We start from the raw sequence: 17,732 nt of genomic DNA on the forward strand, positions 1-17,732 counted from the left end.
TAATTACTCACAATCTTACTCCCTATAGCTCTACTGAAATGGAAATGAAAATCGAACCCTACCTCGATTTTTGGGTCAAAACTCAAAGACCTCAAAATGAAGATCCATTCCATAGAACACGTAGAGATTTCTTCCCTGATCCTTGCAGTAACGTTGGTTTTTCGATTCTAATAATGAACAACGAAGAAATCTAGAGAGAGAGTGTGGCTTCGAGTTCCAGAGAAAGAGAGAGAGATAGAGAGAGAAAACCTTGATAACTTAGCTTCGAAGCAAAGAAATGGATATTTATAGTACCTTTTACTTGGCCAACTTTGTCGATAAGGCGGCGTCTTCATCGACGAGCCAGAGAAGGAAATTCGTCAACGTAGCGGTAGTCTCGTCGACGAGCCTGAGATTTCAGAATTTCTCAAAACCTCTCGACTTCTCCTCGTCGACGAACCTCTGAATTTCGTCGACGAACCTCTGAATTTCATCGCCGAACAATAGAAGGGCCTTCATTGACAAAACTTTGGCTTCGTCGACGAAGCCTACTTAATTTACCGTTTTACCATTTTCTTATTTATTTATTCCATATCTCACGGGTCGAGTTCTTACACGTACAATACGTGTATGCAGTTTTCTATGCTATGGTTGATGATATAGGCGTGAGTTACAGTTTATAAATGTAGTTTCTTCGAGTTAAAGTAATGGTTATATTTTATATACACTAAAAGTCATGTTAGCCACACACTGGTAATAATTTTTTCTGCCTTACTGAGAAGTGTCTCACCCCAGCAAATTATTAACTTTTCAAGTCCTTCTAGAGATCGTGCTTAGAGTGAGTGGTTGTAAGATATGAAACTTTATATTTTTATTCTAAATCCTTGGACTGTAATAATGCTATTTAGAGATGCTTATATTGGTGATAGTATAGAATTCTGGTATTTTATTTGAGAATGTTTAATTATTTTCCGCTGCTTTGATGATATTTTTTGGTATCAAAGATCTATGAATAGAACACATAACACCCCGGGCCCCACTTTCGAGGTTCGGGGCATTACATTAAAAGTTTATATGGGCATTTTGCTTTACAAACTATGTCTTTTATATCTAATTTGAGACCTTATACTAAAGTAGTAGTTATTTTTTGTTATAATTCTAGAATTCAACTTTTTAACTTTATTACTAGTTGGAAGTAATGAGATATGTAGAGAAACAAAAAAGGATCAAAATAGAAGTAGATAGAAGGGAAAGGGTGTAATACTTTTGTCTTCAACTAATTGCAAGAATTATAAGTTTTTTTTATTTATTTTGTTGATTGAAAGTAATGAACTCTGAGTCATAATTTAATGGTCATCCCATCATGTTAAGTACTTCTTTGCTCATAAACTATAGGATCTAATTAGTTTTTTGAACTACCAACTCCCTTGCAAGTAAATAAGAAATATATTTTTGTCTTATTGTCGAACTTATTGAATAATGTCATGTCTATGCCAAAGTTTGATATATATAGCTTTCAATCGACATCGGTAGCTTTTGGTCAAATCAATGTTATTATTACGTCTCTTAAAAATTATATATATATATATATAGCTTTTGATCAATATCGGTAGCTTTTGATCAAATTAGTGATATTATTACGTCTCTTAAAAATAATTATTCTTACTAAAGTCTTAAATTTGTAGCATTTTTTGTACTATCCTTCCATATATAAGTTTTCTTTTTCTTAAAAAAAAAATGATATTACCTTTTTCAACTAGTCTATTTTCAATACCTAATTAAACATACTCAAAAACTATAGTGGGCAATGTGAAAATTTGTTAATCTTGAATATTTAAATAAGAAAAAATGATTTCAATATATGAATTAAAATATCAGGCAATTAAAAAGTATGTATTCAAAAATTAAAAATTACTAAAACAAGAATGGTAAAGTGAGTGAATACTGGAATGACATTAAAAGATAAATTAAGAAATAAATATATACATGACCACATCCCTAAAAGATATAATAAGGGAGGAGTATTTAAGATAAGTTAGGCACTAGGTTAAGTAATACACTTAAGAACAGGCTAATTACTATTATATTGTATTTGAGAGCATGAATTTTGATTTTTTTTTTTTATTACATATGATCTTCAGCCACCAACAAGTCCTTTGAACCTCCTAGTGCAGCATCAAACTTACAGATCAGTGTCCTCTCCCTAGGTCTCGCTGATTAGGTAAAGTCTAGAATGCGGACAGGGCTTCCGTGCATCAGTTGAACGTTCGGCCAACCCAACTTCCAAGACACATCTTCATTACCATTCACGATCCCCACTGGTTCACAGAAAACTCTCACCATTCATGGTCACCGCTGGCTCACAGAGTAAATTCTCGCCATCCACAGACTCTGTTGGCTCCATGAGTTTATCAATCTGGAATTGAAGCATGAATTTAGAATCTTAAATTTAAATTAAGTGGGTTTGTACAAAATTTAATACAATTTTGCTTTACGTCTTTTTTATGTTCATAGTTAAATTCAACATCTAGAATTAGTGGAAATAGAAAAGAACTGAAAGATAAGGGTAGATTGAAATAACTTGAAATGAGATTTGGTAGACGATTTTGTCCAAGTTCAGACACAGAAAAATTCTTATATCCGAGAATTTTGTTGGGCTTAAGACTTGGTTTAATGTTGATATTGTGCTCTTACCAATTATTAGTGTAAAATATTCTATTCATAATATTAAATGACTTAATTATTATTACTATAAAATATTTTATTTTCTAATATTAAAAAAAAATTGCTTAAGGGAAACGCTAACGAAGACGTGCAGCACTTAAATTTCCCAGAGTTAGCTGCAGCAACATTGATTGAATACTCAATTAATTAAAGATTTAATTAATTATCATCAATAATTAATGAATTAAATAATTTTCAATTAATGTTACCGCTCCCAAGACTTTGACAGCATATAATTAATTAATCAATTGCCTATTTGGTAATTTACTTGTTCATTTGTTTATTTAATTATTTGCTGGCAACTCCTATTACCCCGATATTTAATTAAATAATTAAATAAAAGTTTGGCATGAGATAAGTTTTTTATCCTATAATCAAAAATATTTTTTTACGACTTAGACCTTTTTGTCAACAAGTTCACTAATTTCAAAGAATGTTTTTTTTTTTTGGTAAGTAATTTCTAAGGATGATTGGATGCAAATATAATGGGTTTCTTGGGCATCTATTGTAATGTAATAATTTATATTTGTAACATTAAAAGATAATATTTAGACTTCGATTTCACGTAATTTGGTCTTTTTCTAATAATTGATAGTGTTTAATGTTCAAATCGGGTTTTGGGTTTCAACTAGTCTACAAAGGGAAAGTCTCCTCTTAATTTTCTCTCTTTTCAAGTAACTATGTGCTAGAGTCAAATGTCTCATTAGTAATATTAAATTTATTTACCCTATGTTCGAGGAAACTTTGGATTTGAAGTTGTATTAGGTTTAGATAAGATGTAAGATAAAATTGTATTAAAAATTGTCTGAATTCAAATATAAGATTTGAAATTCATACTTCCAAACACTACCTTAATTGACTTATTAGATTATAATAAAATAACAGTAACAGCTAGGCGGGCATTCAAATCCTATTAGTTAAGTAAATATGGTAAATGAATCTCGACATCAGTTCTATGGTTCATTTCTCTAGATCTCGAATTTGGCGGGGTGATTTTAAAGATGAGGGGCTTGGGTAAAAAGGATTATAGTAAAAACTTATATTTCTATTTAGTATTATTTTTATTTTTATTTTCTATTTTTAGTTATGTAAAATGAAGAAATATAATATGAAAGTTTTTTTTTTAATGTTAATAGTTTCCTATGATTTTTAGATATTTTTGAAAAAAAAATTTATTTTAGCAACCTGTTATTAAAATATAAACAAGTTTTTGATATCAAGAATTAATTTTAGTTGGTTAAATTAAATTTTGTATCTATTGAATTTTTTATTAAAATTGAAATTAAATATACCAATAAAATTTTAAATTTTAAAAAATATGTTTTAAAATTATTTTTACTATTTTTCAAATGTAATATATTAATAATATTGTTTCTGTAGCACTGAATGAGTTGTTTTTAATTAAGTAAAATAATTATAATAATTATTTATGTCTGTACTATAATATTTTTTTCAAACTTTTTAATTATGTTTAAATTTTTATTTGATCCAAAGACGAAAAAATGAACATTTGTTTGGTCAAAAACTTTATATTTTTTAGTTTTGAGAAAATTGTTTATTTTTATTTTTTGATTTTTCTTTCATATTACCAAACTGTCATTAATTGTCTCTTTAAGAGCACTCACTAGCCAATCTTTGGGGCCTGAGGGGTTAAAACAAAAAAGAAGGTAAATATAACTAACAAGGGCCTGCATATAGGCCCACTGCGATGCGATGGATGTACTGACCAAAGCCCAACCTGAGTTGTGTGAAGTGGTTAGGCTTAAGGGAAGCCCAACATCAAGGTGTAGTTGGCAGTTGCATCCAAAGGTGGCCCAGGCCCATATAGAAGTTGATGAATTTGGGCTAGGCTTGGGAGGACCCATAGTTTATGGGCATAATCTGAAGTAAGGTGACAAAACGGTTTAACGGGTCGGATTTGGGCAGGTCACAAATGATGGAGGTTAAATACGTTTAGAATAAACATAGGTGAATAATATCTAAATCCAAACACGTCCATTGAATAAACATATCATATATAGGTATGTATTAAGTACTCGTTTAAAAATATAATTTGTTTATTTAAAATATTTTTCTTTAACATGTCATCAAAATTGTTTTAATTTTTTTCTTAAAAAAAACAGCACTTAAAATTTAAAAATAAAAATAAATAATAAAAAACCTAAAAGCAGGCATCCCAAAGGCCAAAGAGCACGATAGCGAAAAACAAAAAAAAACAATTAAAATGTAAATGGGTCACCCGATGGGTAGCCAACCCAAACCTACCCAACTCGTTAATCAACTCGTTTATAAATGAGTCACCTCCTTCCAAACTCAAATTTGGTCTAAATGGGCAGGTGAGGTGACGAATCATTTGTCAGGTTTTGACCTGTTTTGTCATCCCTAATCAACAATAAATGTATATGGCATGCACATATAATTATTTTATTTCATTTTGACTAATGTTATGAGTCATGGATCATAGGCTCATGTGACAACAACAAATTTTGAGAATGTACATAGAGAGCCCATAATTTCCTCTTATTTGTCAATGACTTTGACCCTATTTTTGGGAATGTGAATTTTAGATCCTAAATTTGAATTTGTGTAGATTTTAATAAGATTTAGTAAAAAGAATTGTATTGAATTTCTTTCAAATTCACTCAAATTTAAATTCAAGCCCTAAAGTCTATGCTGTCAAACACTATCTGACTATTTTATTTTTAATTTAAAGAACAATAATTTTTTTATATACAAAAAATTTTAATTTTAGATGAATTATAGGCTTTAAAAATGAGTCAATTCCATTTAATTTGGTGCCTAATTAACCAAATTGAAGTGAACAATTACGGCATTACCAATAATGACTAATCATTCCTTCTTTAAATAAACCAATAGGACTAAAGTAGTAAAAAAAATATGTAAATTTTTGTAAGTTAAAAAGTTATAAAAAAAAAAATACTAGTTGTTAGAATTAAATAAAAGTAACAAAAATGGGTAATGATAAATTTCTGATTTAGAGAAATTAAAACAAGTTTATAGGTTTGGTTGTATTAAAATACGAAGCGGAAAATTAAATGATTTTTTTGGTTGTATTAAAATACAAAGCAGAAAATTAAATGATTTTTTTCTACTTACTTCGACAGCAAGAATAATAATAATAATAATAATAATAATAATAATAATAATAATTTCATGTCAAACGAATAATGGTCTTTTCCTATTTAAAAAAAAAAGCTTAAAATTCAACTACTTATTAAAAACTAATGCCAAAAATTTGGTAGTCCTAAAAGTAATAAAATTGTATTTCCCAAAACACCCATGACTAATCATTATTATTCCTAAATTAGCCTCACTCTATATTTTATCTTAACTTCTCTTATTCTTTCATATTCTCCAATTCCTATTTTTTTGCACTCTTTCATTTCTCAACCTCTTCATATCTCTTCGCCATTTGTCTCTCAGTCTCTCTCACACTATTTCCTTTTCACTTCTTTGATCCTTCTTCATCGAATCACTGTGTGAGAATTCAATGTCAAGTAATTTTGAGTAATTCAGAATTTTGCAAATGTGGTGCTCAGAATCGAGGATTCGAATTTTTAATTATTAGTGAATGTTGTGATGAGTTAGTTGTAATATATTTGAAGATTTCCAAGTTACTTCCATATTTTTTTCCCTTGCAAATCTTTGTCAACATTTTTTTTTTATTTAATTTTGTTTTCGTTGTGTTTGAGAGAGAAAGGAATAAGCTTATGACTCGTCTTTGTCTCCATATCCATCTCAGAAGTCAAAATGACTCCCTAGGATATGGATTTTGAAGAACGAAGAACTTTATTGAAGTCATCATTTTATGTGAAACTTTCACTAAGTAGTCTACTAATGCTTACTCTCAAGCCTGTTGATTGTCCTCCCTATCTTAATTTTTTATTGATCTCGAAAGATCTATTGAGGAGGCAAATACAAGACTAGCGCTGCCTTATAATATGAGAAACGAAGGATCCTATTCTTGCACAATGATAAAAGAGATCGGAAAGGCTTTCGACAAAAGATTTTGAAAGGAGAGCCTCAAAGTGAAAAAAGTGATTCGCCATAATGTTGATATACAAGAAACTAAAAGAGTTTTTACACCCGGTAATTGAGCTAGATGCAATCTACCCGACAAAATTTGGGGCCATAACCAACATTAGTAATGTTTTAGACTATTTATAGCCTCTCACTGAATTTTTTTAGGCATATCTAATGCTAAAAATATGCATATCCATTTTTTTATTTTTTTTTATTATTTTTTGGTTGAAGAACCAGTTGCCCTATTTGTAAAATTATTTATGGAAGTTCCAAAATAATTCTACATAATATTTTAAGATAATATAAGTTGGTTACAAGACTTCTTGACGGTAGGAGGTCTAGATTGATTTGATTAAGCACTAAAGCCAATTCTTGATTTACTAGGAGGTCATTGTGGGTCAGTCACATTTTTTCCCGATATGGTTTCACTTTGGAGGAGTTGAAAGATTCGTCCAAGTTGGAGTTTTGAGTCAAAAAAAAAAAAAAAAATTGTTTCAAGTTAGGATCCTACTAAAAAATTTTCTTCATATGTTCTTAATCATATTATTTTTTGACTCTTTTTCACCATTATTATGATGTTTTTATTCATGGTTATAATTGGTTTTTTTTTTTTTAAATCATATTAATAGAATAGATAATTAGTAAAAATTAAATGAAAATTATAATAAGTATAAATATACTAAGAGTTTGTTTGGCACAAGGATTTTTCTTTGAAAGAAAAATAAGAAGAAACCTGATTTTTTATTATATTTTTCTTTATATTAAACTATTTTAAATATATAAGTTTGCTTTAATTTGATAGTATAAGCAAAAAAAAAATGTTACTAAAAGTAAAATTTTGTTTGATACGATAATATTTTTTATTTTCTTTTGTACTTTCCTCATTAACGAAATGTAAAAAAAAAATGTTTATCCTTTTTTTTATCACCTTCGTTCTTTAATCCAATCCTCTATATGTAATTAAGGAAAGTTTAATAAATTATAAATCATATTAATTAATAAATTGTGTATGAGGTTATTTTAATTTTGCATTTTTAATTCCTATGTTACTATATGAGATTTGTATTAATTATTATTTTAGCAGTTTCAATTTAATGCAATTTTCAAAAATAAAATAAAAGTTTATTTGTAGTTCAAAAATAGAAGAATGCGGAAAAGAAATACATATTTCTAAGAATTTAACATATAATTAATATAAAAAAAAATTTATCCTATTGCAAGTGAATTAAAAATAATTAGGGTTGTGCCAACCATTTTCGATTATCTTACAATAAATAAATATTTGCAAGAAAAAAATTTGGATTAATCATTTCTAATTTACAATTGAATTTATTTGACACTAAGCATATGCTTAATTAGTAGCACGGATTTTATGTTTGGGACTTTGAATTGTGTGAATTCAAACAAAATCTAATAATATTAATTTTTTTTTCTAAATTCATACAAAATTTAATTACTTCAAAAATTGTATTTGTTGAATATAAAAAAAAATATCTTCTTTAATTTATGTACATTTACAAAAACCATGTAATCCTAGTAAGTATATTTCTATGGAAATCTTTTTCAATTTGAGTACATTTATGGGCACTAAAGGTTTTGTAAGGTTTTAATAACTTAAAATAGAAATATTTTCATACGGAAAATGGGAAAATGCATAGCTAAGTATGGTATTCAACAATAATGGAAATATTTTCATAATAATAATAATAATAAGTATGAATTTCAAATCTAAGTCTATATAAATCCTGAGACAACAAAGCTAATGCTCATGTGCAATTTGTTTGAAGGAGTGAAAAGTAAGAAAATGATTCTCACTGCAGCATTAAAGTTCCTGTCATCAATGATGGATGGCTCGCTTATTTTAGGAAATTTCAACTACAAAGAGTTTTGCTGAAAGTTAAAGGATGAGAAGAAGGTCTTTGCTTGTGGCAAGTCGCTGAAGCTCTCATAGAATATTCAGTCATCAATATTATCAATATTTGTACTATGCAATCATCTTACCTATCTCTCTCTCTCTCTCCCCTAAATAATCACGAGATTTTTGTACAAGTGACGTGAGTTCTCATAATTAGTTGAGCTTTTTACACAACTAATACTGACAAACTACAAGATGCTTGTAAAAAATTATTATGACAGTTATAGAGATACTCTCTTGAATGTCGTCTTTGTAATTATCTTAATTTTTTTAACATTGCTCACACTAAAGAGACTTCTTTTTTTTCCTAACATCTTTATTGGAAAAGGATATAGCAAAATATCACTTCCAAGCTTCAATCTAAGAATCCTTTTGCTTCTTAGATCAAGTTAACTTGTAAAAAGAAAATTCCACATCTATAATTTAAATTCCACATTTGAGCAATTAACCAATTTTGGTACACAAGAATGGAATAAAACAGAATGAAATCAAATTTTTATGATTCTACATATTTACCACATAATTTTTCATTTCATTCCATTCTCATTCTTTCATTACAATATATCAAATACTATATTTTGGTATTTGAGGTCAATCAAAGGATTTTACTCATTCTGTGTTAGGACCCTGTGAGCAACTAGAAAAATTTGGAACACCATAAATTTACATGGTTCGGTCAAGATCGACCTACGTCCACGGAGCACACCACAATTCACTAAAATTCCGCCGGAAAGAAATACAACTCTCTCAGCTTCTCCCTTCCTCACACTCTCTTCTTCCTCTCCTTTTTCTCTGTATCTTCTTTGTGCATCTTTCAACTTTCCACAACTCCTCTATTTTTCCTGGGGTGACAATTTCTGGAAAACTGTGGATACTATCACTGGGTCTTGTTTCTGAGTGATAAGACTAAATATTAAATGGAGATTAAAGATGTGAAGATAAATGGTTGTAGAAGAATAATTTATGAATTATAGCAGTGTATTGGTTGTGTGATAGTAATTGTATGATGAAACTAGTTACTCCCTTTGCAGGATAGATCCTAAGAACAGTAATACAAGTGCGAGAGGTGATGGAGTAGGACCTTCCATATGGGTGGCGGAGACCCTTACGCAGTATTGCATAGCGTCACCCAGTAGGTGATGGCTGAGATGACTAAGAGCTTGGGGGAGCGAGGCTGCATGATCGAGTAGTTCACACGTATGCGACCCCCATCTTTTGTTGGAGGAGCAGACCCACTAGTAGTTGAGAACTGGGTCAAGGACATAGAGGACATACTGGTAGTCCTCTCATGTATAAACGAGCAAAGAGTGTTATTTGCCATATTTAAATTGACTGGGGAAGTAAAGCGCTAGTGGAAGTTAGTGAGATTACTGGAAGAGCAAAGGCCTGACCTTATAGCGATGACGTGGAGTCGCTTCAGGGAGATTTTATTCGAGCAGTACTTTCCCGCTACGGTCAAGAGTGCAAAGGCATTAGAGTTTTTGTATCTGACACAGGAGCCTTTGACGGTGCAGTAGTATGCAGTGAGATTCATTGAGCTATCCCGATTCGCCCCGTATCTGGTGCTAGATGAGGAGAAGAAGACGAGGAAGTTTGAGGAGGGCTTGAGACAGAACCTGTATAAGCAGGTGGTAGGTTTTCGGGCTCAGACCTTCTCAGAAATAGTAGACAAGGCTACAATGATTGAGAGCAGCCTATAGAGAAGTGCAGCAGCACGAAGCCAGAGGAAAGGCCCCTGCCTCCTAATTTTCAAGCAGGTTCTAGTCGAGGGCCGTGGAGGAGATATGATAGCAGAGGAAGACGACTACAGGGAGGAGGAGATCAAGTAGTATATGGTAGACATATGCCCTCTCCTCATCTCAGATGTTTTAGGAGACACTCGAGAGAGTGCCGAATAAGGGAGGTTGTCTTTTATCAGTGCCACCAGTTTGAAAATATCATGAGAAATTGTCAAAATTGAGTATAGGATATTTTCATGTAAATCATGGTTTTGTCTTTGAAAAATTCTTAATTATGAAACTTATGCTTTAGTGATATCTTATATACTCTATGTACTAGTATGCATATACAATTGCTCAACTCTTACTCAATAAACATGCGTGAAACAATACTGCAAACAGTCCCCATTATACATATGTTTCTACATGTTCTTCACACAATAAACACTGCCTCAAACACTCCCCATTATACATATGTTTCTACATGTTCTTCAATGGATGTGCTTGAGTTCATTTGAGTGGTTTTACACTTTGATCTTTCCTTCTTGAATGTTCACTCAATCTTTGTCTATGAGAATGTTCGCTTGATATTTGCACTAAAACACGTATGTGTGTGATTTCGCCACTTATATCTGTCACAAATTAGTATGCAAAGATTTGTTTTACTTAAAATCACTAATGGATTGTTATCATCAAAATACGACAATTTGGATCATGCAAAACCGCTCAAGCTAACACATTTCGTTCTTATTTTCCTTTCCTTTTTTTTTCCTTTCCTTTTCTTTTCTCATAGAAAGTCCACCAAGTACCCTTAGCTAACAATATAGGGAGAAATAAAATGTAAATAAATATTCTTTAGTTATTTATTAGTATTTTAACTAAAAGAAAATTTTGAAAAACAAAAGTTCTAAATTAATGCATGTTTCAAATAATTCATTGTACTTATTATTCGCTAAAATGCCAAAACATTGAAGTTTTTTTTCCTTAATTGCTAGTTTGGAACTTGAAAACATGTTGAAAAGAAAAATGAAGGAAAATAAGAGGCATTTTATCATTTCATGTTTGGTTATTAAGAAAAGTAAAAAGAAAATTTTCAATAATACCAGATCAATTAGTATAGATTATTTGCCTTTTATTTTCTTAATTATATTAAAATAATTTTTTATTTTAATAGTATATAATGCAGAGAGAAAATATAATGAGGAATGAGTTTTTTTTTTCTTATTTTCTTTTAAAAAAGAAAATCCTTAATTTAAAATGGACCCTAACTTCACATTCGGTAGCATGAAATTCAAACACAAGATTCAAAATTATATGGATTTGGATAATAAATAGTACAAAATTATATTAAACTTCTTTCAAATTTACATAAATCCAAATTCAAATCTCACAACTTATGCTTTCAAACACTATTTAAGTATTTTTAACCCGGCATTACAAAATATTGTCTTGATTAATTGTTAATTCCCATAAGTTAGTTTTTTTATTTTTTAAGACATGCATTTAAAAGTCTTTGGATCCGTCATAATTAATTCTTAAAAGAAGATTTTCAAAATCAAAATTTTTTTAAAAAAATTAGCCCTAAATTTAATTAAAAAAATTTCTATCCAAAATTTACTATAAAGAAAAATGACTGGCGAGATTTAATTTTGTAATTTCTAAAAAATATAGTTCATTGACCAAATCATGCTATCCAGTAGATTACTAAAACATTAGATATCATGGAAAATGAATCGGGTAGCCCAATAGTTAATTGTTTTCTGTTGTAGTCTCCCATAGATTTGTTTCGTTAATTAAGATGATTAAATATAAGATTATGAATCTCCTCCCATAAATAAAAAAAAAATTGCCAAAATTTATGAAATAAATATAACTTATAAAATTTTGGATTTTATTTTTATTTAAAATTTATTTTTATAAATTAAATAAAAATAAAAATTACTGAGTGCACGATTTGAGTGGGGAGAGATGGGGACGAACCGAGAAGGTGGGCCACAGGAAATGGGCTTCTATTTTTGGGAATTTGGCCCATTTTAGCTCCACAGCTATTTTCTCGGACGATTTGAATGGTGGACTGTTGAGGCCAGCGGAGGGAGAAACGAAAAAGAAAAGGAGAGAAAGTGCAGAGAGAGCAAAGGAGACACAGAAAGGAGTCAGATTGACTAGAGAGGGAGAAAGGCGCAGAGAGGAGGGAGGAGCGAGAGAGAGAGAGAGAGATGGGAGGGGATGAGAGAGAGAAAGAAGGAGTAATGGCGACGGACTTCTTCTGGTCGTACACCGACGAACCGCACGCTTCTCGCCGGCGTCAGATCCTCTCTCAGTACCCTCAAATCAAAGAGCTCTTCGGCCCTGATCCTTGGGCTTTTTTCAAGGTTCGTTTTGTCTTATTCATTCGCTAACATTGCTCTGTTTTTTTTTTTTAAAATAGATTTCAGCATTGGCGTCTGCTTTCAGTTTTAGATTTTGCAAAATTGTTTTGCTTTTCGTGTTTTTGTTTGGCTCATTTTCTTTCCCGTTCATCTTTTTGGATTAAAGGTTTCCGAGTCTTAATTCTTGCATACCGTATCATATTTATCTTCAAATCTTTTGTGAATTCTGATATGTTTGGTATCATCGTTTTCAAATTGGATTTCTTTGGTATTAGAAATAGAATTGTTTCGTTAGACATGTTCAAATGTAAAGCATAATTTGCTTCATTAAATGTTAGACATTAATATGTCTGTGTGGACTGTAAAACTAAACGAAAATCGTGTACGAGATTATTAAACAGGTAGAGAACAAAATTCTTACGGGTCTTTATAATAATCCATTTTATTTTGCAAGCTATAAATCTATGAAAAAATAAAACGATACTTTGATTACAGAAAGGAGATAATGAATTTTAATAAATTTATCTTGCCACTATGAGTTATCATGTAAAAAAAGTTATAAAAATTGACTACTAAAATTGACTAATAAATTTTCTTTGTATTGAATTATAAAAAGAGAAAATATAGAAGGCTTTTATAAATATAACCCTTTTATCTCACCAAGTTTTGGATGATTATTTGATCTGCAAAGCAGTTTTCCTGTTGTAAATATTTTGAACTCTTCATGTGTTATTATTTTTATTCATAATCTGTGTTCATTTCTAGATGTATGCCCCCCCCCCCCCCCCCCCGGGGGCCTCTGCTTTGGGTGAATTTTCTTTAAATTCAATTCTATGAAGTTTGGAGTTTCCATATCTTATTATTTGGGTTTTAATCAATTAATCCTTGTTCACATCTATGTTTCAATTAACATTTTGAACAAATATACTACAACAGCAATATAACAAGCCGTAGGTTTGACAATTTTTGTTCTACCACATTCTATATTTGATGGCAACTTTATTACTTATTTATTTATTGGTAACTTTATTTATTTATTTATTGATAACTTGATGGCAACTTTGATTTAATGGTGCTTATTATTTTTTCCTTTTAAAGATTCTGAAAAGCCAAATAATTGGTTTCTCTTCTCTTTTGCAATTTGTAATTTTCAACTAGCAAGGTATTAGTTCTGCCCAAATAAGCACTATATTTTAATAGCTTTGTCAATCATCTTTTTTCTGGGGGGATATAAATGTTTTCTTTCTTAGGTTGTCTTTGTATGCAAAAAATAAGTACTTTGGTCGACCTTCTTATGTCATTTGTAACTCCAAACTTCATTCATTTTTTCATTTCTGGTTTCTGTCCTCTAATACCTGGCGTTGCAGATTACTGTGGTTGTATCGCTTCAGCTGTCGGCTGCCACTTTACTTTACAATGCTGGTTGGCTGAAGATCACGGCAGTGGCATACTTTTTTGGTTCATTTCTCAATCACAACCTTTTCTTGGCCATTCATGAGCTCAGCCACAATCTCGCCTTCTCAACTCCAGTTTACAACCGTTGGCTTGGGATTTTCGCTAACCTACCCATTGGTGTACCCATGTCTGTAACCTTCCAAAAGTATCACCTTGAGCACCATCGCTTCCAAGGAGTCGATGGTATTGACATGGATCTCCCAAGCTACACCGAGGCCAATCTTGTGACAAATGTCGTAACAAAATCCATTTGGGTCATATTGCAGCTCTTCTTTTATGCTCTGCGGCCATTATTTCTCAAGCCAAAACCACCTGGTTTGTGGGAGTTCACCAATTTGATCATCCAACTGGCACTTGATGCTGCCATGGTTTACTTCTGGGGCTGGAAGTCTTTTGCTTATTTGATCCTTTCTACATTCGTTGGGGGCGGAATGCACCCGATGGCTGGTCACTTCATCTCAGAGCATTATGTCTTCAAGACAGAACAAGAGACATACTCATATTACGGCCCCCTGAATCTTCTTACATGGGACGTGGGATACCACAATGAGCACCATGATTTCCCCAGGATTCCTGGGTGCAAGCTCTACAAGGTGAAGGAGATTGCACCGGAGTATTATGAGGGTTTAGATTCATATAAATCTTGGAGCCAGGTTATTTACATGTATATTATGGACCGGACAGTTGGGCCTTTTAGCCGGATGAAGAGAAAGGTATCAAAGACTGCGAAGAAATCAGAATAGAATATAGATGCTCCCATATGCTTATTTTTTCCTTCTTCCTCTTTCATTTTTCTCTCTGGGTTATTGTAAAATTTTGAATTTTTTTGTCTCCTGTTGCTTGTAATATTCTTGAGAGTTCATTGTTTTCTGTTGTAGTTTTAGACTTAAAAAAGTGAGTGAGCATTCATCAAGCAGTCATTGGCTGAGCATTCACAGATGAACTTTTGTAAGAAGTTGAATATATGTGCATTCTTTGTCCATCTTGCACCTATTCATTTATTCTCGATGTATTGGATGTCGTGCAGGTGCTGTGCTTTTGGATGGAAGTCCCTTTTTTATTTTTATTTTCTTATTAGAACATACTCATGAAAATACCAAACAACATATAATGTGTTTGTGAAGTTCTTCAAATTCTCTTTGAATGGAATCAGTTTAAAATCAGTGGCCACGAAAACTCATTTCTCCTATATGGGGTTTAAATCCCAGTCATGCAATCTTCAAGACATGGAAATTATATATATGCAGATTGAGATACCTCTCTGAGACTATCACAAAGCCAATCCCATGGAAGATTTTGAAGTTTTGACTTCACAAAATCTTAAAAATCTTTGATCCTCAGGCAAGTCCTCGAAAGAATGCCAAGAAGTTAAGAATAGAAACATCATAGTAATGGATGTTTGATCAATCCCACTAGTGGCTAGAAAAGTATGTATAAACTTGCATTTGTAAATACTGAAAAGTAGTCTATGGAAACCCTTTTTTATACATAATGAACCTAAAATTATGAGGACTAGAAAATATTAAAGAAAAATCAATGAACAAAATTTTGATTTTATCCATTATTAATATTTGATTATTTTCACTTCTCATCATATTAATTTTGGAAAATCTAAAAAGCTCAAGCTCCTTTTGGTTTATAGGTTGGACTGTTGATCTTCCTAGAAAGCAGCATAACACATGAAGCACAAAAATACAAAATTTTCTTTTCCTCTAAAATTCTCTTCATCAGTTTCCTCGACAATAACCAAAACCAAAGCTTGGAGTCATTCTTCTGAAAATAAAGAGGAACAGCATGTGCAAAGCAGCATACATGTGACTGGATAAATGTGAAGATGTGAAGGGTGGTCGGAAGTTTCAAAGAAACTGTCTTGTGTGTTTTTATTTATCGAACTCCAAAGCCTAGCCCCACACCATGTGTTGTCCTCAAGTGGAAAGGTTCATGACCACAAGTAAAGAAAACAAGTTGTGTTTGATGGATTTCAAATGGTTCCTTCTAATCTTATATTTGGGTGAGTACTTGTATTTAGATTTGTATAAATATAAAATTATATTGAATTTTATTCAAATCTATGTTTGGTTTCCCGCCTTGTGCGGTCCCATGCATTAAATGTGGGTTAATTTTTTCATTGGTGTTTTGGCTTCACAAGAAGCATGCCCAGCTGTTCCTCGACTTCTCCCAGGCGGCACATCATGCGCAAAACAAAAGCAGAAAGTGGTCGCCCCTCCCAATCTTTTTTCTCTATATGGATTTTCGGCCATTAGTAGCAAGCCGCTCTAGAGTTTCACAACTTTATTCTCATTTTCCACTCACAGAAGCGCCTCACCAAGCTCATTACGCCTGCGCCGGTTGTTTTCTCTAGCTGGCGGTCATCTTATGCTGCAGCAATCTGCTACTCGGCTGCGTATTATTATCAGCATTTTGGGAGCTTGTGGACCTGTGGTTGTGCTCTTTTGGTTGGTTATTTTTGGGAGCTTTGTACACAATATTGGTGAGGTCTTTTCATCTTGCTATATTTTGTTATACACTTTTGTGTATTTGTAAGGCTTGTGTCTTTTGTATCCACTTCGTACAATTTTGGTGATAGTGGATTTGGACCATTGTGCCCCGTAGATGTATCTCAACATTAGAGGGAACCACGTTAAATTTTGTGTGTCTCATATTTATTTATTGTGTGCATTATTCTATTGATTTACTTGTGAGAATCGTTCATATATAATTTTTCCTAACAAGTGGTATTAGAGTCGTGTTATTTGGACTCTTTAGATTTGTGTAAATCATGGATGGTAATGTTGATTGTATGATTAGATTCAATGGAAGCAATTGGGTTACTTGAAAAATAAAAAAGTAAGGTCTTTTATTTTGCAAAGATTTGTATGAACCTATTGAGGGTGATAGCCGAAAGCCTAAAGACATGAGTAATGATGAGTGTAATAGGCTTAATAGGAAATCCGTTGGTGTTATCCGGTAATGGATTGATGATAGTATTTTTCATCATGTTTCTACCGACACTTCGGCACATGAATTGTGGAAAAAATTAGAGAGTCTTTATGATAGAAACTCGACTACAAATAAACATTTTCTTTTTCGAAAATTAGTGAGCTTGAAATATAAAGATGATGATCTTATTACTGAGCATTTGAATGAGATGAAAAAACTTATCAATTAGCTTGCTGGTATGAAAATAGTTTTTGATGATGAGTTGTAAGCCCTATTGCTTCTTAGCTCTTTGCTAGAAAGTTGGGAGATTTTGGTTGTGACAGTTAGTAATTCGACTCCCGATGAAATTGTTATTATGAACCAAGTAACTAGCAGCTTGTTGAATGAAGAAATTAGAAGAAAATCAGTTATCTCTTCTCATTCAGAGGCACTTGTGATAGAAAATCGAGGGAGAGGCAGAAGCAGAAGTAGATTTTCTCACTGAAATGATAAATCAAGAGACCGGTCCAGCTCAATTTCGAAAAAAGATATTGAGTGCTACTATTGTCATAAGAAAGGACATACGAAGCGGGAGTGTAAAAAATTGGA

The 17,732-nt window shown here is 31.7% G+C and overlaps 1 protein-coding gene across 1 annotated transcript; it reads left to right on the plus strand.

Annotated features, from left to right (window-relative positions):
- The first annotated feature begins 12,439 nt into the window (after positions 1-12,439).
- Positions 12,440-15,202, plus strand: LOC131159489 (sphingolipid delta(4)-desaturase DES1-like). Its single transcript, XM_058114441.1, has 2 exons — positions 12,440-12,752; positions 14,117-15,202. Exons 1-2 carry the CDS (start codon positions 12,597-12,599, stop codon positions 14,945-14,947), a joined length of 987 nt encoding a protein of 328 aa, XP_057970424.1. The 5' UTR covers positions 12,440-12,596; the 3' UTR covers positions 14,948-15,202.
- The last annotated feature ends 2,530 nt before the right edge of the window (positions 15,203-17,732 follow it).

The sequence above is a fragment of the Malania oleifera genome, chromosome 7 (genome assembly GCF_029873635.1).
Source record: "Malania oleifera isolate guangnan ecotype guangnan chromosome 7, ASM2987363v1, whole genome shotgun sequence".
In the NCBI taxonomy this organism is placed as follows: Eukaryota; Viridiplantae; Streptophyta; class Magnoliopsida; order Santalales; family Ximeniaceae; genus Malania; species Malania oleifera.